General features: G+C 39.4%; 1 protein-coding gene across 1 annotated transcript in view; it reads right to left on the bottom strand.

Moving 5' to 3' along the window:
• Positions 1-5,501: 5,501 nt before the first annotated feature.
• Positions 5,502-27,593, bottom strand: part of LOC135463392 (glutamate-rich protein 3-like) — a 54,559-nt gene continuing 32,467 nt past the window's right edge. The window contains exons 12-20 of the mRNA XM_064740651.1: positions 23,471-23,655; positions 22,301-22,382; positions 19,077-20,492; positions 13,750-13,842; positions 8,687-8,725; positions 8,077-8,273; positions 6,645-6,775; positions 6,022-6,113; positions 5,502-5,547 (exon numbers count right to left, since the gene is read on the bottom strand). Coding sequence (XP_064596721.1) covers positions 6,668-6,775; positions 8,077-8,273; positions 8,687-8,725; positions 13,750-13,842; positions 19,077-20,492; positions 22,301-22,382; positions 23,471-23,655 — 2,120 coding nt within the window. The 3' untranslated portion in view covers positions 5,502-5,547; positions 6,022-6,113; positions 6,645-6,667. The remainder of the gene's footprint in view (positions 5,548-6,021; positions 6,114-6,644; positions 6,776-8,076; positions 8,274-8,686; positions 8,726-13,749; positions 13,843-19,076; positions 20,493-22,300; positions 22,383-23,470; positions 23,656-27,593) is intronic.

The following is a 27,593-nucleotide window of genomic DNA, read 5'->3' as shown; positions in this document are numbered from 1 at the left end:
ATATGTATTCAAAAATATATTATTTTTAACTTAAAATGAATCTTGTCACTTTTTTCACACAATACCTTTGTGAATTGTTTCATTTTTAAAGGAGGCTTATGGTTTACTCACGCAAATAGCAGTGGAACTTGGCTGAGTTGTTATTTGAATTTTTATTTCAATTATTATGAGGTGTGGTTTCAAACCCAGCCTTGGACAGGGAATTTGTACATTTGCCTCTTTATCACTTTTTGTATATTCCTTGAAGACAAAGAGTTATCAACAATGCTCATTTGTTGAAAACCACACATGGGAAAGTGTATTCATAACTGTCCAAGAGTCAGTGGTCTTCCTCCAAGCACTCGGGTTTCACACAACATGAAACTAACTGCCATCATAAAGTGAAACATATAAACTTGAGCATGCTGGCTTCCTCTCTGGCCGACGAGCCCCGATGGCTCAGTTCGGGGGCGGTAGATCCAGGGTCAATCCTGGGTCGGGTTACACCCAAGACCTTAAAAAAGAAAGTTGTAGCTTCCTCGCTTGGCATTCAGCATTAAGAGGATAGTGCAACGACTGGTTAACCCGTATCAGCATAATGGCTTGGGCGGGGCAAGTTAATAGCCTTCAGTAAGTTGTCTCAGTGAAGCATTACTAGATAAAAGAGCGGTGGAAATCCTTCCTGCAACAAGGAGGCAAATAACATGCACTCCAGAACTTCTTCGTCGTCTGGGTGCACATGAGAAGGTCTGGCAAACTTGTGGATGGCTGTGGGTTTCCTCCCACCATAATGCAGGCTGCATCGTATAAGTCAAATACTCGAGGATGGCGTAACACACAAATCAAATAAATAAACAAATATAAGTGAAACATACATGCTCGAGTACTAACAATCAAATAAGCACTGTTACAAACGTCGTGAAAACTGAGCGCAGGGTCATAAAATTTCAAAATTCCAGTCCCTTAAGAAATTATACAGATGTGTGGCATTCACATCATTAGAACTAATATTCCTGGAGGATATGTGTTGGATCACACTCCTTACAGCGCATGCACCACTAATTACTCTTCCCTCTACAACTCTCCCATGACTGGCAAATTTTGCAAGAAGTGGTATTAGAAAAACAAGAACTTTTTCCCATACTGTGTTTCTATTCATATTTGATGCAATTATACTGAATACAAATATAAACGTAACACTTGCAATATTTTTGTGATACTTTTCACAAGATAATGCTGTGATTTTTCTCAATATAGTACCGAGGGATAGCCAAGAGCAAAACTCTACACCAGTGTACATTCCAGTCTGCAAAACCAACGTATTGTCAATTTCAAGTCTATTCACTCGTCAGACAGGTGTGGCCCTATCTGTAGTATTCAGTGATCCGTAAAGTCTTCCCTAGCACTCCTTACCCTCAGGTGTACAAAAGGCCATCCATACAGTACAAGTTCTGTCAAAAGGCAGCCACAGATGCCACAAAACCAAGAGGACCGCGCCATCTGCATGCTCGACGCTGTCGTGACTCTGCACGACAGCTAATCGCCTGCATGCCCGCCAACCACGTGTGATGTCCCTGACCAAGACCTCCATATTCGCCTCCACCGCAGCTCCACAATAATCGGATTTCACTTCACATGGCTCAGAATCGCCTGGAAGCAAATTTGCGAGCCGGTAGACCACTCCAGGGTACAGACCTTACCTGCACAACTGCAGAGTCAGCATACCTGGTTTAACATTCATGTCCATTGGCACGACGGTGGCGCCTTATGTTTTCAGATAAATTCTGTTTTCAGGCACACAGAACCCATGAGAGGCAGTGAAGCGTTGGTGAGCGCTATGCTAACGCCGCCGTTGTGGGTAGGGTGCAGTACGAGTCGTGGTGGGGTACTGTGTGGGTGGGCATAAGCCATGTTCATCGCACTCACCTTCATTTCATCAACGGCTACTTGAATGCGATAAGATACCGTGATGAAATCCTCTGCCCAGTAGTCGTCTCATTTGTGTGTCACCATAGGGTAACAATTCAGCATGACAATGCCAGTCCCCATGTTGCTGCTGTATGCAGAGCATTTCTACAAACACGTTGAAGTGTTCGACTGGTCAACGTATGCACGTGATCGGCCACCAACTGAACACCTGTGAGATGTCCTTGACCGGTGTAACATCGTGGAGTTGTGTTTGGTCCTCACACAGGAATGGGAAAACATTCCTCAAGTCACAATTGACCATTTCATCAGGTCTATGCATCGATGATGTGTAACAGTACAAAAGGTAAACGGCGAACACGCGTGGTACTGAAGTGTGGAATTTCCCAAACTGACCCCATCAGTTTCCCAAACTGACCCCACCCGTTTCCCAAACTGCCCCTACCACTTTCCCAACCTGCCTCATTTTATGCCCTCCTGAAAAACGATAGTGAAAGGAATTTGACAACACGGTTAATTTTATCCAAATATTGGGAGTTTATATGTTAGTTCAGTTTAAATGCATTCCCTTTCATCTCTGCCAAGGTATATCTATATATCACATGGGAAATTTCACCAATAACTTGCCAGAGGTCATTGGTTTATCCTGGGCATTCCAGTTTTCTTCCACCCATAAAACTAATCACCATCCTGAATATGAAAAATGGTATAACAAAAAGTACAAGAAATAAAACAAAATTCAGTTAACATGATGAAATTAAAATTTAAATACATGTATTTTTATTAAATAAATTCTAAATCACAGCGAGCTGTCCATAGTATAAAACATCATACCGTACACAAATTTAGCAGGACAAAGATCTTATTTCAGTCAAATCCATGTTAGGAATGCAGTTGGAGAAAAACATGCAAGTCTTTCCCATAAATCTACAAGTAGCTAACATTCATGTTTTGGGCATTTTTAATGAACAATGCTAAAACAGAAAAAAACAAAAAAATATATATAATATATCACTCGCATGTGTAACAGGAGGTTATATATTTAAATAACTGAATGGACACCGGAAATTTAATTTAAACACTGTCTACAAGCTTTAAAATAAACCCAGAACATAATATAACATAATTCCAACAACTTTTTTTTTTGTAATTCCTTTTATAACAACTTGGCTATAAATCATGCTGGGCCAAAACAAGAAGCATAAAATGATATGTGACATCAAAGTTGTAGTTATGCATGTATTTCCATTTTACTTTGAGTAACTCTGACTGCTTAAACAAGTTGATAATCACACCTGTGTACTTAACTACAGAAAATTAAACTTATAAAATATAAACAGGGAGTATTCTACAAACAGCCAGATCATTAAACATTCTTACTTCAAACAGCATCGATTTCTAGGACAGCTAATGGCATGAAAAATCAAAAAAATCACATATAAGGCATTCTACATTCATGCTACACACTGTATTAAACGTGTATCAATAATTATATCACAGATAGTTCTTACAAAAACAAAAGTTTTGGTTAGAGGATATACATATAAGCAATGACTGCAACTCAACAGATCTTCTACCATCACCCCTATAACAATTCTCCATATTTTCCTGTGCTGAATAAGCCAAGGGTTCCAACAGCATGCACATTCATCAAAGGTTAAAACAACACAAGTTAACAGTTTTCACTGCAGAAAAAGACAAAATGCACAAAAATATATATTTGTGAAACCCCTCATTTTCATACATCTAGCCATAAATGTATAGGCCAGTCTCAGCCAGGTTAAACAAAAAAAAATAATTTTAACACATAAAATTCAGTTCATTAAGAGATCACTGTGTATGTCAAATTTATCAATTTTCGCATCTCCATGCAAAGTAATAAATATGATAATTAATATACCAATATGTATGTTACTGACTAACAGCGTCCTCAAAAACTCATCTGTCATGCTTGGCTATTAAGTGCACATAACTGGATCCAAAATTCACCCATACATATATTTATTTTCAACGCATGCAAGATCTTTAGAAAAATACTACAAGGGCAAAACACATTTCATATTAAATAGGTTAACACTGACCAGCTTAGATCACATGTTATGTTCTCAGATAGATGGATTTTACCATTCAGCTAATTACGAGAGCTACACTGGGATAAAAAAATAAAAATACACCAAACTTAAGTGAAGCTCAAATCTGAAGTAATCCTTTTTGATATTCAACTGGAGCAGATCTGGGGTATAAAAACAAACACTTGGGCAGTAAGTCAGATATATGTAGCTAACAAAGGTGAATTAAGAAGTTCTGCAAGTGTGTACTTAAAATTTCAAATTTCAAATTCCAGGTAACCATGCATCTATATGTACAGGAAATACTTCTAGGCAAGAAAATGTCAGTCAGATAATAAACATGAGACAGACTGTCCAAATATTTTTTTCTAAACATTTCACTAAAATATGCTTTAAATCTTGGCGTCAATCAACATTTGCTGCAGTTAAATTCTTACTATAAATGTAGTACACCATGGCTCATATGTTTAAGTAATTAAGGCACTTACATGAAACCAAAAGTTTTCAATTTAAATTTAAAAAGTTTAAAGCATGTTTTATTTTTATGTAAACAAATTCTGGAGCACTTAAGAGTTAAGCCCTGGGCTATTACTAAGGCAGTGGCTTTTGGGCAAATCACTGCGGCGAAGCTGCCATGTTTTGGTTCAAGGCTAAATAATTCCTGATTTCAGAGAGAGTGTGGTCAGATATGTCATTCCCTGGCATAAGGTTGATGTCTGTCAGATATGTGTTCCTTTTCAGAAGGTCAACCAAGCAGCGTCCTCCATGCTCTGTCAGTCCACAGCATACCAGGCTAAAAACCCGCAAGCAAGCGTTGTCCTTAATGGCTTCCGCCAACACTTCAATCCCATAATCCCCCACAGGGCAGTGGTCCAATGAGAGTCGCTCTAGGTTGGTATTAATTTCAAGGCCCTTTGCCAATCGTCTCCAGCCAAAGACGCTCACTAACTTGTTCCCAGCTATATTCAAACTTCTCAGACGTGTGTTTTGGGCGAGGAGCACAGCAAGGTCACCAACTCCCATGTCTGTTATATTTACATCTTGAACATCTAACTCTCGGAGATGACAAAACCGTTCCTCGGTGATGCTGCTGGCAGAGGCACGGGTGACTGGTTCCTCGTCTCCTTTGTCAGCAGTGCTTATTTTGTCATTGCTCTTAATTTCTCCGGTGTAATCCACTCCGGAAAACGACTCCTCAGCCCGACGAAGGGCCTGATCAATGATTTCCTGAGTGAACTGTGACACTGCGTGTTTCTCCATGACTTTGCGATGCTCATCCTCTTGCATTTCCATCCCATCATTCCCTTCTTCCTCCTCTTGACCAATCCTGTTGACTTTTTCCTCTAGCTGGTCAATTTCCCCCATGAGCTCTGTAAGCTCCTTTGGGACCTCCTCCTCTTCCTCCTCAACTGGCTGCTGATTGGTCAGATCTCTTGCAGCCTCTGTTTCACTTAATCTTTCCTCCAACTCCAGTTTCTTGATGAACTGGCTCTGTTTCTCCTCACCATGGATACGGAGGAGTCCATCCACCAAAGCCTTCATACCCTCATCACTAATGGGATTACCTGCCAAACTGCATGGCAAAAGAAGAAAACATATCTGAATTGTCATGACATCTTATCCATGTACATACTGGGGGTTAAATGTGACAGTTATTGAAAACTAAGGCCATGCAAAACATGTTCATGAAAAGAGAATTAAGGAAGCACAGTTGATGAATACACTTTCAAACACTAAATTGGATACGTTCTACTGGGAAACTGAATATAAGTTTTATTGGCAAATTGCATATAAGACAAAAGGGCAAACTGAATATATTAAAGGTTTATTTAACCTAAATATACTTGTAGGGTTTATTGGGAAAGAATATCAGGCTTCTTGGAAAACAGTTTACTGGACAAAACAGATAATTGTAAATGCTTATTAGAAAATGAGAGAGAAGGCTATCTCTTGAGATTATAAAGATTAGGCCGAAGTCAAGTTTGGTTAAAAGAAGGAAAATGACTCATAATAGTGTATTTCTAAACATCCCTCTCTTAATACTTACCTGAGAGACTCAATTGATGGCTTAACCTTCAACACTTCAGCAATTTTACTAGCACCAATGGCATCCAAGTTGTTCTGGACAAAATTCAACACCTAAAGAACACATGACAAAAAAACAAAGACAGGCCTGTTTAAAAGTTGGCACTTAAAAATAATTACTTATTTACCTGATGTTTAATACTACAGTGAACAATTTTTCACTTTTATCATGGTAGTCATGTTTACGGGAGGAAGAACACCAGAATGCCTGGGGTAAACCACTAGCCTTTGGCAAATTATTGACAAACTTTTCTCACAAACAGAATCCAGGTATGCAAACAATACTTGTGGAAGTTTGTGGTCTTCAATTAACGTATTATTATACCAACGTAGAAGCACAAGCGTCGCGAGCGGTGAAAGTGAGGGGATAACGATAGAAAAGAAACTAACATATTTCGCTGATATTGTAGAGCAATAGTCTTTATTTGATGGGTGGAAGAAACCTCTTAGGCCTCTGCAGAAACCACTTCACCAGGTAGATGTACCCAAGACGAGGAAGCAGCTCCCTGTAAATTCATTAGTCAGGGGGCAATACCCTTGAATGATGTCAGTATCAGCTAGAACATGTTTTGTCTAGTTTCTCACCTTCAGTCCACCCGCGGACTGTTTCAAGGAAAAAGCCAGCCTCTGAATCTCCAACTCTCCAGTTCCACGTTCCTCAATGTCACTTCCTCCAGTTGATCGTTTTTCTCCACATGGTGACAAATCTCCTTTACCTGACGGACAAGTTAAATATGACTGATCAACTGACTGACTACCTGATTATGTATTTTCCTTGACAGACTGATCATTTTTTTCTCCACCTGGTGACATGTATGTGTATCTTCTTCACCTGACAGAGAAGTAACAAGATCAAATGACTGGCTGATTGAGTAGCTCGTTTGAGGATACAAATGACTGGCTGATTGAGTAGCTCGTTTGAGGATACAAATGAATGGCTGATTGAGTAGCTCGTTTGAGGATACAAATGAATGGCTCAACTAGCTACATCTAGCAATTATTTATCGACTTATTTGATGGTTGTTTTGGGTCGTTCAAGAATATTTTCACTTAAATGATGGAGTCCAGAATTATGGGGGGAGGAAATCTGGCACAACCCACAGAAAACCATCCACAGGTTGCTGATATACCTTCCCACTTACGATGCTGCATCTATCAGCAAAGTCAAACAAGGTTTATGAGAAACCCGTGGTAACTGGCTGGATAGAACGGCCAGAAAACGACAGTGTCTACACATATGTTGTATAAACATGCATTTACATACAATGTATACCCACACTGTCGCCACTGCTCTGGTTTTACTCTCTATGATCTACATCTTTTATTATCTGTAATGTTATAACGATGATTTCAGTGAAGTTGAAATTCACCCATGTCACCATATTTATGTTGTTCATTTTGCTGTTGCTTACCAGGATACTCCAGATTTTCACTCATACGATGATTGGGAGAAAACCATCAACCCTTTGGCAAGATACTGACAAACTTTCCTGCGTGAGAATGAGTGAGTGCTTGGGGTTTAACGTCGTACTCAACAATTTTTCAGTCATATGACGATGAAGGAATCATTAGAGTGCATGTACGTGTAATGTGCCTCCTTGTTGCAGGACGGACTTCCACAGCTCTTTTATTTAGTGCTGCTTCACTGAGACGATTTACCGAAGGCAAGTAAGCCGGCCTGCCCGAGCCATTATACTGATACGGGTCAACCAGTCGTTGCACTATCCCCTTTATGCTGAACGCCAAGCGAGGAAGTTACAACTTCCTCTTTTAAAGTCTTAGGTGTGACTTGATCAAGGATTGATCCTGGATCTACCGGTCCCGAAGTGGACTCCTGCGTGTGGGGTACAAATATGCACATCATATTGGTGGAGGACAAGTTGCCTTTAACAAAAGTTAGACTGCAGGAACAGCCACATGACCTCTAGTGGTGTACTACTTACTGTCACTAAGTCTGTTTTGTTCTGTCCTTTTGTTTTGGATGGCCAAAATAATAGAAAGCAATAAACAAACATACCTTTTTCTGATCCAGATTGACACCAGCAAGAGCCAATGAAGCTGCTTGCTCATTTCGACTAAGAAGGCTTCCTGATGGGCTACTTGGGGAAGGAGAGGGGCTTGGGTGCTGGTGGATGGAGCTACTATGCTGGGAGGAGGAGCCATGATGGTAGGGGGAGGAGCTAGTCTTGCTGGTTTCCTCACTATATTCAGAACCTAAAACACGTTTCACAGTAAAATTATTACAAGTGAACACTTACAAATAAAAAAAAAAAAACAGGAGCCCTTTTCACTATAGTCGCAACAGCACAATATTTCTGCCATAAGACTTTCCACAATTTTATCCACTGACAAAATGTGCCCATTGGCAATGTTTTTACTTGCCTAAATTGAAATCTTTCCAGTTTGTGACGTGAAAAGTGTAAGAATTAAAATATTTACAAGTTCTATTTTCTAAGGTGATTTGAGCTTTGTTTGGAATGTAGGATGATATCCTACTGGAAAAATCCATGTAACATTTTTTTTGACATTTAGTTGCTTCTAAAATGAGTCTTTTTGGAGGTGAAATTTTTGGTCGTTAAAGGGATATATTACCAGTGCTAACATAGAATGTTAAAATGCTGACTTACTGCTATCCTCTGTTTGCGAAGAGCTTCCAGAGCCATGTTCTGTACAGGAAAGAAAAATATAATAATTGAAATCATTATATATGGAAGTACGAATGGTGCACGTAAAACAAAACAGAAAATTTTTCTTTCAAAATTTTATTTCAAGAATTCAAAATTCATCTATCATCTTTACTTGAAAAGATTTAAATTTATACCCTTGTCAGTGAATATAAGACATATACATGCAACTCTACCAAAATCCAAAATACAATATTAAAACATATTCTGGTAAAGAGACATACCCCCAAAGAATAGGAATATGACTGGTGACAAAGAAAGAAAGCCGACTGTAAACATGTCATCATTTGTACTTATATTTGTATTGCATTTACACATACATGTACATGTATAATGATGATAAACTTTCAAGTAAGGCATCCCATTCACTGTGACAATGTACAAGAAAGTTTGCATGAAGCACACATTCATGGTTAGTCAAGAGAAAAAATGATATTATTATGACAACATTTAAACATTTTAGAATACCGGGAACGTTCTTTTCTCTGGGATACAGTTCATGCAACGTAAAATCACGCTTAATGTCATGTGATACCGCACACTTGTCTATCTGACAACATGCAAATCTCACTCGGAAGCGTGCTTTTGCCTCACATGTGCATGAATTTCACGCCCCTTCTCCTCTCATCGCAGGTTATTGTTAACAACATAGTGCAGAGTGCTCTCCCTTTTGTTGTAAAAATCTTTGCTGATTAAAGGGTTACAGAGTTGCCACTGATTGGTTGGTAGGAGAGATAGAGACACATGGAATGATCTAAATTTTAGGTACTGTAGCTTGTATCTGTTCAAGTTTCATCAAGGCTATAGACTTTAACCCAGGAAATCCACCGTTACTGCCAATCAGCGTCGACCCTGTATCCTTATAAGGCACAAGAGAGGCATACAAAGTGGATGTGAATCTAAACATACAGCATTATAAAGGTGAGATGCAAAATCTTGGTGTACTGGGCTCTTGTGCTATATGGCACAAAAAATTCATCCTGAACCAAAAAATCTCTTTTCTTGATTTTAAAAGAATATAAATATTTGCATTTATGGTATATAATCTCTCTTTATTTTCAGGACCGTACGATGTGCCTTCATTAAAATTTCATGAAATGTATGAACAACCATTCATAGTGTGACGCTGTCCACCAGCAGAGATGGACGAACCAGGGACAAATTCTTAACACTCTGACATTCCAAAACTCAAAGGGAGATAAGCCATGTGTTTTTCAGTAAATATAAATGCCGTTCCACAATGAATTAATGACTGAAGGAATGCTTATGGCTGAATGCCATACTTCAGCCATATTTCAGCCATATCGTGGCGAGATGTCCACACTGATCAGTGTTTTAACTACATGTATCTGTATACTGGCACCACCTTACAGGTATATTCTCCGCTGAGACAATACTCTGAGGCTTGATTTTCTCCACTCATTTGGCACACAGAAAGACAGAAGTTTGTATTTACGGATTCAAATCCATTTTCAGTAGGTTTTCATCTTCCACATGTATAAATATATATATGTGGATAAATTGAATATCATTAGGCAGTATTTCAGTCACTGTGTCTACAAAATGTACAATGATAGGGTTAGCCACTTACCCATACTCACAACAAATGAAACAGAAATTTCGTGCTACTAGGACTCCTCATTTTCAGCACTTTAACTTGAGAGATACAGCAAAGTATAAAACCTGGTTCTGCTCCAACGGTGTGGCTCAAACAAAATACTCTGAACATGCACTTTCACATTTCTGGCTAACACCTGATGAAAATGTGCGCAAATGTCAGGTAAGCATAGTAAGCATTTTTACAGCAGCACTCGTTACTCTGGTGCATCACTTCAGCTGATAATTAAGCTGGTTCACCGTGTTTAAGCGGATGCAAGACACTGGGTGGGGGTGGGGGTGGAGGAGTTGTGCAGTTAAAAAGACGAGGAAGTGTTATCACAGCATATATACCAATGTTAAGACAGGATTATAGCAAAATGCAAACCATCACCGCTGTGCAAGGGTTAACACATGATTATAGCAAAATGCAAACCATCACCGCTCTGCAAGGGTTAATATATTCATAGCCAATCAGGTGTAAGCAATTGGGCAACTGGATAAAATAAAATTCAGCTACCTCTCTGATTGGTCAGTTGATCTGTTTCCTTGGAGATAACAGGGGTGCAGCAGATACTGGGGAGCCATTTGATTGAACTATATTTTACTCACTTCCTTGATAAATTAGGTATTTATTACTAGTTGATCTCATTTTAAGTTTTATTGGTTTCTGAAGAATTTACCCATTATTAAGATAAGATAAGTATATTTACATGTATGGTTAATTGTGGTATGTACTTGTATTTTTGCTGCTCAAAAAACATGGAGACATTTTCAAGTGATCTGATGGAATGTGGTATGAAAAAGAAAAAAACTGATACCTAAACCTCAGAATGTTTCACTTTTTAGCACTTTAAATCTAAACGTCCAATTCTTTTCTACATAATTTTTAAAAAAGAAAAAAACAATAAAGAAAAAATTCCTTTGAAAAATAAAAGATCTCACACTTTTAACTAAAACTTGTGTTCAAGATGCACATTCACAAGCTGGCTCTTACCAGGTAACAGGAATAGTTAACAATATTTAGATCTTGGTACAATTAAAGAAGCCAATATCTTTCTCAATAAATCAGACAATGCTTGTTTAAAATTCTTTTGACATCCTAGCTGTTTGTGAAAATAAAATAAATGATTTTAAAATTGAACATAAATATAAATATAAAATATACATTGCTCTTGCATCAAGTCATATATTGTATACAACATTTTATTATCTTTTAAACCCATCTAATAGGAATGAATTTAATGCAGAAAAATTTTTTTCATTTAAAAAAAAATCTTATACTAAAATAATTGTCCATAAATAAATATCAGAGAATAAAAAAAAAAAGAGACAAATTTGAAAGAGGGAATTTTTGTGCTTGTAAAAGTTAAAGTTTCATGGCTGATTCTGGGCGGCTCATTTCCTCAATCATGTCTGTTATGAAGAAAAAGAAAATCAAACCCTAGATATATTAAAGACAAACTTCGTCAACAATTACAAACATGAACACCTCAAAAACTGAATGCACCTGTCAGCATCATATTCAACAAAAAACATAAACTGATCCAATGATATAACTGCTAATTAAGAGAGCCCTGCAGACATAACTGCTAATTAAGTGAGCCCTGCAGACAAATGCTGATTAAGTGACCCCTGCAGACACCACTGCTAATTAAGTGAGCCCTGCAGACAAATGCTGATTAAGTGAGCCCTGCAGACACCACTGCTGGTTAAGTGAGCCCAGCAGACACCACTGCTGATAAAGTGAGCCCTCCAAACATAACTGCTATTTAAGTCAGCCCTACAGACATAACTGCTAATTAGGTGAGTCCTGCAGACATAACTGCTAATTAGGTGAGCCCTGCAAACAAATGCTGATTAAGTGAGCCCAGCAGACATAACTGCTAATTAGGTGAGCCCTGCAGACAAATGCTGATTAAGTGAGCTTTACAGATATCACTGCTGATTAAGTGAGCTTTACAGATATCACTGCTGATTAAATGAGCCCCCCAAACATAACTGCTAATTAAGTGAGCCCTACAGATTTAACTGCTAATTACTGTAATTCTTCAACCTTTTTGCATGTTTGCAAGGTGTTGATTCAAGCATATTCTCAACGCATTATCCTGTGTAGACCGATAAAGTTACACTTTTTGTGAATCCCTGAAAATGGCCAATCCAACCAATGTAGCTTTAACCCCAAAGTCAGCTTAAACATGAATTACACTGGAAGATGCTCTTTCATATGCGAAAAGGTTGAGGAATTAGGGTAAGTTAGCCCTGCTGACATAACAGCTGATAAAGTGAGGACTGCAGACATAACTGCTAATTAAGAGAGCTCCGTAAGCTGCTGATTCAGTGAGATCCACAGACATATCTGGTCATTATGCGGCCCCTGTAAGTGAAGCTGCTGATAAAGCTGCTGTGGAACAGTGCAAGACAAACTTTTCTGTATACAGGTATGTTAAAATGTAATCTAGCAAACCAATAATTAGAAAGGCTGAAGAATTATAACATGGCCATATGCACTGCTGATGCATACATCACAGATAAAAGATTTAGCCTCCCCAAAAGTCAGCACCAAACAAATCGGATAATTAACCATGAAATTCAACGGTTTCCGAACAAAGACAGAAAAAATTGTATGGAAATTCTATTAAATAAAAGACAATGCATCACAGTTACCTGATCAAGAATACGTAACTTCAGAGGATGTGCTCCATTTGTCTCGCAGTGTCCACAAGAGGAACTTTTAGACTTTTGATGCGTCATTCTACTCGTCAACAGTGTGGCAACTGCACTGACAGTGCGGCAACTGCACCGACAGTGTGGCAACTGCGCCGACAGTGCAGCAACTGCGCCAACAGTGCGGCAACTGCGCCGACAGTGCAGCAACTGCGCCAACAGTGCGGCAACTGCACCGACAGTGCGGCAACTGCACCGACAGTGCGGCAACTGCACCAACAGTGGTGCACCATAGAATTTGACCACACAAATTTAAATGTTTGTTTTACAGGCATCATGAATCTTTTTTACACATGTAACTTGTGGGAAATGTGGTCTGTCCCAGCAATTGCTCTAGGCCTGTTAAAGATATAGTTACATGATCGCCAGCCCTGAATAACCGGAAAATCTTATTAAAGTCCGGACAAAATAAATAGTTGAATTTTAAATTTTATTTTTATTCCTTTTTGGATATTTAAATGTTGGCCTGCCCATTTATGTTGGCTTGCTTGTAAAAGACAAAATAAAATTGGTCTTGTCTTGGCTAAAATGCTTTTCAGAGGATGGAGAAGTACAATGTACATCACACCACACTCCTCCAGTAGCCACTGAATCAGCCAGCACTGGAACATAGAGGGATGAATTGAGCACATCTTGACCTACAAGAGGAGATAATCAAACAAACAAGAGGGTGGAATACTGACTCTGTCTGGGTGAAGTAGACCCGTGGGAACCAGAGCTGCTGCTGCTACTACTGCTGGAGCTGGATCGGGACCTGAGGGAGCCGTGATGAGAGTCTGGAAAAAGCAAGCATGAACAGCATGAAAGTGGAAAAAAACATCCATTGGTTCATGTATGTACAATAATGGCACATATTTGATCACGCATATGATCAGATACACTACTGATAATTGTATCGAAAAAAAATTCTGCAGTATCACACTGCTTGCTATGGGCGCTAAGACGGACGGACAGATGGATATCTGGAGAGTGTAACAATTAAGACATCAATACATGTCTGTAAATATGAGCTGCTCTTGCTCCCAGAACAACAGTATGGCAGCCATCTTGTATGACCAGAATACAAGCTCCTGGCCCCAGGGATCACGCAGCAGTCTTAGACTTAAGTCAAAATTTCAAATCACTTTAAAATTTGTTATTTCTCACCTGACAATGCAAAAATACTGCTTGACATCGTAAGTCAACCATAAGTTATTGTAAACCAAATTTCAGTAATAAAGGAAAGGAATATACCAAGATTTATGACTGAAATGTTGACTTAAATCTAAGGTTGCTGACCTGGGGCCAGGTCTCAATTAAGTTCTAGACCAGTGTTATGTTACTGTCCATCAATAAGAGCCATCACAATATTATATCGGCACATTATGCAAAAATTGTGAACTATGGTATTCATGTATACATTATACATTTAAATTAATTTTGTGTGTATTAGAGAATTAAATTGAGAAACCAATTAATGTATTCATACAGAAAAAAAAAACATACAAAAGTGGCAATGATAAACACGTAAGAGTTTAATAGGATGACCAGACCACATGTGCATATATACATATCATGAAAAAAAAAAATAACACAGACAAAAAACTCGTGTCAAACAACTGTTTAAAGCACACAATGAAGTACATGCACAGTATATGTTGATCTGTGTGTAATATGTAGGTGTAAATTTTGTGAACAAATGACGAAAATGACTCCACATGGATTTAAACCCCTCAATCTCATGCAGAGCTGTTAAAATAACCAAACAAACACATGTCTGTTAGAAGACCAGACTGTGTTACAGTGGGGGAACCGGTTGATTCTGAGGTGGGTTGTGTGTATATACTTTGCTTTGGACTGACTTCAGCAGTTCTGGGTGTATTGGTATGGGAGTACTGTACAGTATTGTTGAACATTTGTAATATGTAGGGGCTTGTGTTCTTGCGTATAAATGGAGTAGTGTTAAACAATTTGACAGCGGTGTACGTGTTGTAGTTTACATTTATCCCCGGTGTGTCTGTCTGAGTACAGCCCTGAGATCCCGTATGGCGGGAGGTCCGTTGTGATATGCCCTGGTGTGTCTGTCTGATTACAGCACTGAGATCCCGTATGGTGGGAGGTATGGTGTGATATGCCCTGGTGTATCTGTCTGAGTACAGCCCTGAGATCCCGTATGACGGGAGGTACGGCGGGATATGTCCAGGTGTGTCTGTCTGAGTACAGCCCTGAGATCCCGTATGGCGGGAGGTACGGTGTGATATGCCCTGGTGTATCTGTCTGAGTACAGCCCTGAGATCCCGTATGGCGGGATATGCCCCAGTGTGTCTGTCTGAGTACAGCCCTGAGATCCCGTACGGTGGGAGGCATGGAGTGATACAGGTGTATCTGTCTGATTACAGCCCTGAGATCCCGTATGGTGGGAGGTACGTTGTGATATGCCCCGGTGTGTCTGTCTGAGTACAGCCCTGAGATCCCGTATGGCGAGAGGTACGGTGTGATATGCCCAAGTGTGTCTGTCTGATTACAGCCCTGAGATCCCGTATGGTGGGAGGTACGGTGTGATATGCCCTGGTACGTCTGTCTGAGTACAGCCCTGAGATCCCGTATGGCGGGAGGTACATTGTGATATGCCCCGGTGTGTCTGTCTGATTACAGCCCTGAGATCCCGTATGGCGGGAGGCATGGAGTGATATGCCCAGGTGTATCTGTCTGATTACAGCCCTGAGATCCCGTATGGTGGGAGGTACGGTGTGATATGCCCTGGTACGTCTGTCTGAGTACAGCCCTGAGATCCCGTATGGTGGGAGGTACATTGTGATATGCCCCGGTGTGTCTGTCTGATTACAGCCCTGAGATCCCGTATGGCGGGAGGCATGGAGTGATACGCCCAGGTGTATCTGTCTGATTACAGCCCTGAGATCCTGTATGGTGGGAGGTACGGCGGGATATGTCCTGGTGTGTCTGTCTGAGTACAGCCCTGAGATCCCGTATGGCGGGAGGTACGGTGTGATATGCCCTGGTGTATCTGTCTGAGTACAGCCCTGAGATCCCATATGGCGGGAGGTACGGTGTGATATGCCCTGGTGTGTCTGTCTGATTACAGCCCTGAGATCCCGTATGGCGGGATATGCCCCAGTGTGTCTGTCTGAGTACAGCCCTGAGATCCCGTACGGTGGGAGGCATGGAGTGATACAGGTGTATCTGTCTGATTACAGCCCTGAGATCCCGTATGGTTGGAGGTACGTTGTGATATGCCCCGGTGTGTCTGTCTGAGTACAGCCCTGAGATCCCGTATGGCGAGAGGTACGGTGTGATATGCCCTAGTGTGTCTGTCTGATTACAGCCCTGAGATCCCGTATGGTGGGAGGTATGTTGTGATATACCCTGGTACGTCTGTCTGAGTAGAGCTCTGAGATCCCGTATGGCGGGAGGTACGTTGTGATATGCCCCGGTGTGTCTGTCTGATTACAGCCCTGAGATCCCGTATGGCGGGAGGCATGGAGTGATACGCCCAGGTGTATCTGTCTGATTACAGCCCTGAGATCCTGTATGGTGGGAGGTACGGTGTGATATGTCCTGGTGTGTCTGTCTGATTACAGCCCTGAGATCCCGTATGGTGGGAGGTACGGTGTGATATGCCCTCGTGTGTCTGTCTGATTACAGTCCTGAGATCCCGTATGGTGGGAGGTACAGTGTGATATGTCCTGGTGTGTCTGTCTGATTACAGCCCTGAGATCCCGTATGGTCGGAGGTACGGTGGGATATGCCCTGGTGTGTCTGTCTGAGTACTGCCCAGAGGTGAGCAATATGGTTTAAAGGAGGGCGCAGTATCGTGAGCCCAGACGTGATGAGGCCCATCTTACCGAACCAACAGTGGTTACTGCATCCGTGTGGGACTATGACAACTCAAAGACAGTCAGGTGTCATTTTCTACAGAAGACCCAGTTCAATGATAGATTTTCCGCCGTACTGTACTGGAACTGTGTACAGTGGACCGTGAATCATGGACTGTAATTGTGGATGTGTTATGTGATGCTTTTAGTGTGGCCATGTGTAGTTTGTTGTTTGATTTTGTGAATTGTGCTGCGTCTACTCATTACAGGTTGTATTCCTGTATTCCCGGAAGTACTGTTGTTTGTGATCTTCACACTTAGATCACCTTGCGACAACAAGAATAAATAATGTACTCTCTGTGCAATGCATGCTACCCATCTACAAGCATGCTACCCATTTACAAGCATGCTACCCATCTACAAGCATGATGAAGCAATGCCGGTGGCACGTTTTCACAATACAACATACATGATGCATACATGCATATTAACATGTATGTACAGTTGCACTGCTGCAGATAAAGGGTTACTACGACGACGCACTATACACCTATATGGTTTGATTACTTTTCTGTTAAAATTATTTACCCACAAGGGTTAATCTTAATTACTTGCACGAAGACCAACTATCAGCTTATGTACGCAAAAGGAATGATAGTTCAACAAAACCTAAAAGTAAATGTAATGTTGAAATTATTGTCTCCATAAGGGATGTAATATACAGCCAATGAAATGCAAAACAGTGGCTTGGGCCGAATATACTGAAATCTGAGTTACATCTACCTAACTCAGCTCTTCACCATATAATGACATCACAAAGGATGCTTACTGCACATTGATACAACAGTGTTCTGCTCAAGCCCTGCTGACAAAATCTGAAGTCTCCTGGCTGTGTATTCGCAAGGAGTTAGTCATGATCTATACAGCTTGGCATATGTCACATGGCATCATTATTAGACAATGGTAAAACGTATTAAAGGGAAAAGACTAGTAACTGTGCATTAAAATATCTGGAGATACGGCAACACTAATTTAAATTGTTGTTTAATGGGCAGAATAAACCTTTCATCAGTGTCAAAGGGTGGGGGGGGGGGAGCATAAAGATAAAAATAAGACCTGAAAATCATCTAAGTTTTTGGGAAACTTGGACTATTTCAGCAATTTTTCTCGTTTACATATTTACATGATCAGAAAGCCTTGTAAAACAGGAAGTCCATAAAAATCTCCAGATCTCACAAAGTAAAATGGTGGGCATTCAGTCTTATTCATTCTATGTTCAGATTTTTTAGTGTTGGTTTATCGTAGAACACAATCCTCATCATATGACTAAAAAATTGTTAAGTACGACGTTAAACACTTAGTCACTCACTCACTTGTAAAACACAAAATAAAACTTGCATTGCCTTATGAGATACTGATAAAACAACTTAAAGGAGAAGAAAAGTTCAAAACATGACACTATAGGCTGAAAAGAGCACATTTTTTTCTATCTGGTGGTGCCTGCTGCATAATTTTGTGATTTTTCCTCGCCATACACGTAAATCCTGAAAACGTCAAAACTGGCATAAACTGGCGTCCTCCATCTTTAACACCCTGTAATTTATGCTGGGGGTGTGTCACCTCTCAGCCAATGAGATTTGTTAAAACTGCCGGCTTGTTTGTGTAAACTCAGAACCTATTTCCAACATTCCGGTTTTCCAATCATCAAGTGGAAAATGAACTGTACTGTTCACTATCTTCTGGAAAAAAGAGTTCTACCGGAAATGTACAAACTGCACTTCGGCAGTTTCCGACGGCAATTTTCTTCCTAAGACTTCAGGACCAGTTCTTAGGCAAAATGGAGTCACCCACAGTAGATTCTGGCGCTGACTTTAATCAACTTTTATCAACTTGAGATACATATTAGAATATTTTTTATGGCATGCACCTGCGAGGAAATGCAAACTCTTTTCAATGGTATTTGATGGATATTTACATTTTTCTTCTCCTTTAAAGCTGAAAGATTAGTATTCCAACATCTAGAGATAAGCAGCATATTAGTAGACAACAGCCCTAGGCCACATTTGATTGGTTAGCTACAGATAGCAGATCTACAGTCAAACTCGCCATTGGATAACAGCCATAATTCCTGTTTAGTACATTTAGCAAATGGATGATGAGATGAAGATGAGTCACACACTGGGCATACATATATTTACCTTTAGATTTGCCCTTAAGATGCCCCTTTCCGTATACAGCAGACTTGGGGCGATGATGGATTCCCTTCGTGCTGGCCTCCGAGTCTCGGCCACTCTCCGACTCACTGCCATAGAGACGTCCCTTTCCAATATGAGCAGACTTTGGGCGATGGTGTTTTCCTTCGGTGCTGGTCTCCGAGTCGTGACCACTCTCAGATGCCACGCTAGAGTCATGTTCCTTTCCATTCTGCAAAGACTTCAGGTGGGGGTGGGTTTCCCTGGGGCTGGTCACACTTTCCGTGGTGCCAACAGTCCCTATTGCCGTACTGATAGGAGCTGTGGAACTTGTTATTGTTGTAGTGGAGATGATGTTCAATTCAGTTGTCCTGTGGTGGAATGCCTCATGAGCATCAGAGTCTGAAGTTGCAGAATTGTGAATAGCCCAGTCTTGAAAGTTAGAGTCAGATTCTTGAACAGCTGTCTCCATCTCTTCAGATTCCAGGACATTCTCTTTGTCATTATCTTCCTGAACAAGATCATTTTTTCCAGCAGAGTCACAATCAAAAGTGTGCTGACCAGACCTATCCTGGGTACCAGTCGACACCTCTGAGTCATGACCTAGAAGATCCAGTTTGAGGGAGTCTTCAACTTTGGAGTTTTGAGCAGCCTGAATTCCTGATTCATCCGAACCTTTCTCTGAATTCCTCTCCAAGTCTGACTCAGAACTTGAAGAGGAGGACGTGTTATGGTCAAGGAACAGAACTGATGAGTCATCTTCAGCCACAGTTTGAAGTTCCTTCACCTCGTTCTCTGCATTAGTCGGCAATCGGCGGTGATCCTTGGCAGTTTTTGGCCTCTCAAATCGGACATGCTTTTCAGCAGGCGCTGGACTTTCTTCTTCCTGATGATGAAGATGTTCTGACAAGAAACGTTCCGAATTATCACTATCTGCCAAAGGATGGTGGCTTTCTCTTTGCACTCTCTCCATGTGTTCCTCGAGCAACACCTCTGTGCTTACATCAGCAACTACTCTAGCGGCGGCTTCTTCAATGGTTCGTGGGGAACTCGGCTTCAGCTTGGGTTTCATAAAGTTTGGATCCTCAAACAAAGCCTTCTTGGTCACAACTTGGTCCTCGACCAGCTTCTCACTTTCATCCATCTCACTCATCGCAACTTCAACCGTTTCCTGCTTGCCTGTTGTCACGGTGACACCATCATCGGTTCCTCTAATGTCACCACTTTCCGTGACATCATCCAGCTCCTTAACATGCATTAGTTTTTGTCTGGGGCTGATCGGCGAGGAGAAAGAAGCACTGGACTTTTGGTAGGATGAGTCGCTGGTAGAGGAGGATGAGGAGCTCTCCAACTTTGCGCTCTCATCCTCCGAATCGCTGTATCGCCAGAAAAGGCTATGAGACGACGTAAATCGCACTGGTTCTACAAATGCAGTAGGCTACAGATTGAACTTTGACTCATCACCACTCAAGTTCGTAAGCAGAACAGTAAGTAAAATTTGGAAAGGTCAAGAAAGGTTGTCCTCGACTGAATTCGATACACATGGCGTTGTTATTCTACAGGACCTAACTAATGAATCCATAAACCTGTCACTACGATAAAATGACCAACAATTTGCGAGGACCACCCACAAAAGGCTGACAAATCTGTGGATTGGCATGCAACACCAACAATATGATAACTATAAAAGAAAATGTTAAAACTACGCTGGTGCTATGGTACACAGAAAAGAGGGAGGCATGCGTGACACAGCTTACCACGAGTCTGATTCTTCTGTAACGAGTGAACGCAAAACAGAAAGGAAAAGTGCTGGTAACATATACCTGTATACACCTACATTGATTGGTTTCTACTCATTAAAAAAGGAAATTATTCGTTTCTTTTTTTTTCTTTTAAATTTTGAACTGGTCTGAGTTTAGTTTCAATTTACCTGTTCAGAAAGTATTTCATTTGAAAGAATAAAGAAACTCTTAAACTATTGAAGTTGTCTTGGTAATAACAAAAACATAACTTTGCCGTTCTGAAGTTATAAAGCTTCTGTAGTACTTTTTTGAGGATTGTTGATAATACATATGTACTGAAAATGGTGATATTTCAGTTGGAGTGCATGTCAGTGTTAAAATACAGAAACAGAAAATTAGTGTGAATGGTGCCGAACTTTTCAAAACCACCAGTTTTAATTTTTGAGTTAAATTTCTATGTTGTCATAATTTAATGCTATTAATGCTATGCTTCTTAGACTTGTCTCATTTGACAGATTTTGTAATTTCCTTTCTTTTTTTTTCTTCTTCTCCAAATTTTGCTAATGTATTTAAGTTTCTGTTTCAAAATACACTCCCCAATGTTAAGCATCAATTGTAGATAGATCTATGACGCTGATCTTTGTTAACATTTGGTTATTACCATTTAAGTTACTGGATTAGACACAGGCAGTCGGTGTTTTAAAAAAAACACATTACTCGTGATATTTTGAAAGAGTAGATTTCATTTCTTCCATTTTTTTTTTCTCAGAGGTAAAGGTTCTTTTGGGACATAAATTAATTAACACACAATTACCTGCATGTAACTTGTATGATATTGTTGACCAACGTCATGACAACTGATTAAGTCATGTCCCTTAATACTGTCATTACTTTCCTATAATTCTGCTGTCATTTTCAGCCTAAACATGGGGATATATATCTATATACATACTAATTCTTCTAATTTTTGAAACACCTGGTCTGCTCTTTCTACCTAATATATATGTAATTGTAGCAGGAATACTGAGTTTCTTTCCTCTCACATGGTTAATTAGACCATCTAATGAACAACGTACTCATATCTTTACTTTTCCAAAAGGCTGGTAAAGAAATGTAATATTCTACTTTCAACACTACTAATATCTGTGCCAAATTTTGGAGGAATTCCTAATTTCTTTAAATATGACACTGCATGGTGACTTTCTCAGTGGTTTCAAATGGCATGATGACAAAGTTACATTATTAATACATTATACCAATGGTTTTTTGCTGACCCTTGTATTAAAGGACATGCACATAGGCAAACCAGCATACTGTTCCTTATAGCTAAACAAAGAGACGTTACCTTGTTTGTCACAACGTTACATTATATTAATTATATTATTGTCGGATGGTGCGTCTAATCATATTATATTACTTAATCAGATTTTGTACTAAGTGACAGGAAATGTTGATTAGTAAAGTTTAGTGATGGTTAAGCCCCTGTACCTGCAGACTCATGGATTTCCACCTGTGCCACACCCTTTTGATCTTTGTCCAGGTATTCTTCTTCTGAAGAGTAGCCTTCAATCTTGTGAGAAAAAATAAGCAAGAAATAAGACAATTTTTAAGAAACATTGTATCATTTAACAGATCTGAATTGATGCTACTTTTTATCTCCGGTTTATCCACCTATCAAAGAAAGGTGAATTTAGATGTGCAATTTGTCGCACAAATCCCACAAAAAAAATTGTATGTGGTACTTGAAGACAGATCTTTATAGTACTAACATTTTCAGTACATCCCACAGTGTTAACATTCACTATAAGGATCTATTTGTGTGTCCTGTCACATCTCACAATAGCTATTTGCAATATGACAGGATTTGCAACGTTGCAAAGTCATCATGAATTATGAAAAACTACAGTATACAGTATCAAGATGAGTTAAAATGTAACCATAGAAAACTATAAATCTTCAACCTTTTCAACCACTAAAACACTTTCTCCAGTAGAATTTACGCACACAATTATTATGAAAATGATGTTAAAAATCATTTATTTTTGTCACCAAAGATGTAAACTTTACAAAACTGTGCAAATTATTTCTCTACACTCCATGGTTCTCCAAGAATGTTTCGAAATATTGGTTGCAGAGGCAGTTCAAAAGTTTAGAAGAATTAAGGTAATATACCTTTCATAAACACCTACTGTAATTCTTCAACCTTTTCACATGTTTACAAAGTGTTTACTCAAGCATATTCTGGAGGTATTATTCTGTGCTGACTGCTAAAATTATACTTTTTGTGAAGCCCTGAAACTAGTAAATCCAACTGATGTAGTTTTTGTCCCAAAAATCAAATCAAAAACATGTATAAATTGCACTGGAAGTTGCGCTGATATGCGAAAAGATTGAGGAGTTAGGGTAATTTGTGTAAAAAGAGAATGTATCAACACTGTCAATAGGTGATTAGAGTTCAAGCCTCACTGACCATTGTTATCTTGTAATACACGAGTACTACACAAATAGTTTGCTCAGAAATGCTCATCACAAAGGCAGGCATGAACAATAGGCCCTACCATTTGGGTCGGAGAAGTACTATAGTCAATTATAAAAGCAATACAACTGTCACTTAAAGAAATCCACACCTATTGCTGCAAACAAAAAGCATTGTCTCACCTTTCTGCCATCACTCAGCTGGTAGTCATACTCAGACATTTTCTGTTTTTGTTTGTCAGGGGAAAGCATGGCTTTGTTGGAGGCATCTCCTGCAGGAGCATCTCCTATGGGGGCATCTCCTGCGAGGGCATCTCCTGCAGGGGCATCTCCTGCGGGGGCTCCAAACACAGGTACAGGGGAGTCAGCTGCAATAATGTCAGTCATATATACATTGAGAATTTTTTTGATTCCTGCCAACATGCACAACCTAGTACCTAAGCTCTAGTTTTGCAAAGCAGGTAGCTATTCTTGATTCCACAGTGGACTATAATAGGTTGAAAGTGTTAATATTTTAAATTTTTAGTCGATTTTTCCTCAAATGGGAACATTAGGTAGAGTTAAGGAGTAAAATTTTGGTCTATTTTGCTTATAGACGGCACTTCAGTGGGCTGAAAGGGTTAATTTTGGCATTTTTTTGTCAAGATTTGGAAAGATGCTAAATTAATCAAGATAAGGCGCCGCCAAATACTGTTCTATTTGATTCATGTATGACCAGATAACCATGTACCCAAAATGACACAAGCCTTTCAGGTGCACTAAAGTCAGTTTTATAGGTGAAGGAAACCAGGAAATTAAGGCTGAGATACTTGACAATCCTCCTCCTCCTACATAAAGATGCAGCGAAACAAAAAGCTGTGTCTGAGACTGTGACGCCGAATCAGCTCCGCACAGAACAATGCTTTTGATGAATATGTCAGCCAATTAGAACCAAAAGATTACTTCACCTGTACATCAACCATCAGCATTACATTGTGGAGGAAATCTTACTTGAAACAGGTGAGATGAAAAGGCTAAAGGGGAGATTTAAAAGACTATAGCTGACAAGAACTGGAATTTGTAACAGGGGAAACCTAAATGGGGCTGGACGAATTCAAGTAAACCAGGCTCAGGGTCAGTTGCAACTTGGCTACGGCGATGTGATACTTACATGGATATACCCAAAACAGAAGGACACTAGATTCAATCAAAGCCTTGAAACATTCAAAGGAAGCAGTCAATCGATCTAACTAAGCCTGCATCCACTAATGTTGGCTTATATATGTACCAGTTATAACTCTTACAGAATGTGTATCTATGCACCATGGGAAAGCTGTCCAAAGACAATCCTTTCATTGTGGTCAGTTTTCCCATGGACTAAGAATAAAGTGAAAACTGATCATTTAAGAGCAAGAGGAAACATGTCCAAAAACAAAGAGAGACGTCTTCAAAGACAAAGGAAAACATGGCCAAGATCAAAGGGAGCCCTGGTCAACAAAATCTGAGAAACCTGACCCAAAACAAAAGGAGACGTCTTCAAGAACAAAAAGCAAAAATGACAAAGAAACATGACCAAGAACTCAGGAAACTCGGGTTAAAATAAAGGGAAACCTGATGAAGAACAAAGGAACCCTGGTCAACAAGGAATGGGAAACCTGACTAATTAAAATCAAGGGGAAACCTGATCAATTAAGGAAAGTCTGGCCTGTTAAGAGCAAGAGGAAACATGACCAATTAAGACCAAGAACAAAGGGAAACCTGATAAAGGCAAAGGGAACCCTGACCTAGAATAAAGGGAAATTTACTTGACCAACAACAAGAACAAATGGAACATGGCCAAGAAAAAATAGAAACGGGAAAAATTCAAAGGGACACATGAACGAGATGTTAAGGAATATCACAGAAACAGGAGTACATGTAAGTATACAAGGAGCCCATGAAAAATCAGACAAACTATGAGTAAAAACTTGAGAAACGTGATGATGATGGTGAATCCATATCTAAAAGACTTTTGAGGTGACATTTTTTGTTGTATTATCCCACTGGAATACTGCTGTAATTCATCTAAATAAATTTCAATAAATTCACACGAACTATTTTCAGTACAAGCTAGGTTATTGACAAGCTATTACATGTAGCTCACCACCAACTCAGAAGCATGCATGTACAGCAAGCTAGAAGCAGTCCTCTACCACTCCACCAGTTTTAACCTGTGCAGGGTGTAAGCTGGTGTAGTGGGCACTGTGTAAAGGGAAACTTCAACAAAGCCATGGTTTACTCAACATTCTGAGATACATTTTTAGTGCTTACCTTGAAATGAGCACTAAAGAATCTAGAAATTAAAATTCAGACCACCTCATGAATGTTACTTAAAGGACACATTGAAAAGGTTTTACAAAACAGAGTAAGGTTTTTATGGGAGATGAAGAAAGATATGCCACAGAAATGAAAAAAAAATATTTTTAATTTTTGAGGCATATTTTATGTTAATTTCTTAAAAATCGCTCCATTTTATACATATTTTCTGTCACTGGTCAGAAATATTGGGAATGTAGGAAGAGCTTTGTGTCCTCAATTTGGGACATCCCCCAATAATTAATTCTGTTTAGACCTCTAAGTATTGTTGACGTCACCACAGCAGACTACTTAATTTCTGGACTGACCGCTGAAGCAGTACAAAAAGTCTACTTTAAAGCCATTTTTAAGCCCAAAGAAAAAAGCTGATACACTTTCTGTGTAATATTATATTAGGTAACACCATACATCACGTATTAAAAAAACGAAAACCACGCGTTTCATGTATCCGTTAAGACAAACTTGTCAACAGTTCAACCTCCTGTACCTACATCTAAGCAGTGTAATGAGGCTTTAAACTTGGTCTTATATGTCCATGTAAGTTAGACATCAGCTCATGGTGACAAACTGACCATAAGCTTATACAACTTATCCACTATCAAACTTCAGATGCACCATGGACAAACTGTTGACAGGCTAATGTTTCTACAGCTTTCAACGAGGCTTGTACTCCAGAGTTGATCCCAATCCACAAATTGCCTGCTAATTTTGACACACATTCACATAAATAAGTTAAATTAAATCAATGAGGTTCATAAAATGTTCAGCGCTTGAAAAACCTGGCTCAGACTTTCTTTACAAGAATGCAGACATGTTTCTACGTGTGAACCACGTGTAACACTGCATATCTACAATGTATCAGTGCATACCGCATAAATTATGCCCATAACCATTTTTGCTTAAATAAAAGTCTCTCTGATGTCATTGAAACACAGAAAAAAATATGGCCTATAATGTATTTCAATCTACTTAATTCTAATGTAGAAAGATGTTGCAAATAACTGAAGCTTTTGCCAGGTATTTTTTCACTGGAGTGTCCGATGATGGTGACTTCTTTCTTTTTAATGTCACACGAAACTAAGTACTGGTTGATCATATTGCAGTGAGTTAAGCTAACATTTGATGAGAACTTCAACAGATTCAATGCTTTTGGTATAACTGCTTGTGGACTAAGCATCCACAAAGCCTGGTCCCTTCGCACTGTTTTAATATTGTTGTATTTTAAATGTGATGACAACACACTATTCCATACACCAGTGACGTCTAATCAAATGCGATTAACATCACTGCATTCTTTGTCGCTTTTTCTTTTTACCTAGTTCTAACTTGAATAAAATTCAAAATCAGGCTTTGAAGCGTAAATCCAGAATTACATCTTTTGTTGAGTGTCTTGGAAAAGTATCAAACCCGAAGTAAGCAACAGTCCATTGCGACATGTCCAGTGCATTTGCAAATATAGCAGATGGCTTAATGTAGAAATGTGTTGAAATCCTAACACATGATCACATCAGTTTGATGGCCATGGGAGAGATGTAACTACTGTGCATGTTCCAAAATTGATTATAAAAAGATTAAAAAACAGGGCAACAAAACATGAACAGAAATTTATGGTCATTCAATGTTTGTTAATGTATTTCGTTACTGTAATATTTCACTTCACAAAATATGCTTGTTCTTTGAACAGCATTTAAGTGAACATAATATTTATTACATGGCTGAAAATTGATGTTTCAGTCTTTACTAACTGACTGACTTTCCAATGGTAAAGATGTCACGGGCAGGGTTTAACATGTGCTGTTGCCTATTTGTGATTTCTGGTAATAGACCTCTGATTATTTCCCGTAGATCCATCTTTCCAAGACAAAGAGTGTTTCTGATGAATGGCATTTTGTATTTATTTCCACATACATTTCCAATTATCTACATAATTATCATCACAAAGCCTTTCTGACACACTATTACTACTTTAATA

This window comes from Liolophura sinensis, chromosome 3 (assembly GCF_032854445.1).
Source record: "Liolophura sinensis isolate JHLJ2023 chromosome 3, CUHK_Ljap_v2, whole genome shotgun sequence".
Classification (NCBI taxonomy): domain Eukaryota; kingdom Metazoa; phylum Mollusca; class Polyplacophora; order Chitonida; family Chitonidae; genus Liolophura; species Liolophura sinensis.
The sequence above is the reverse complement of the archived record's forward strand: the minus strand, read 5'-3'. Positions and strand labels throughout refer to the sequence as shown.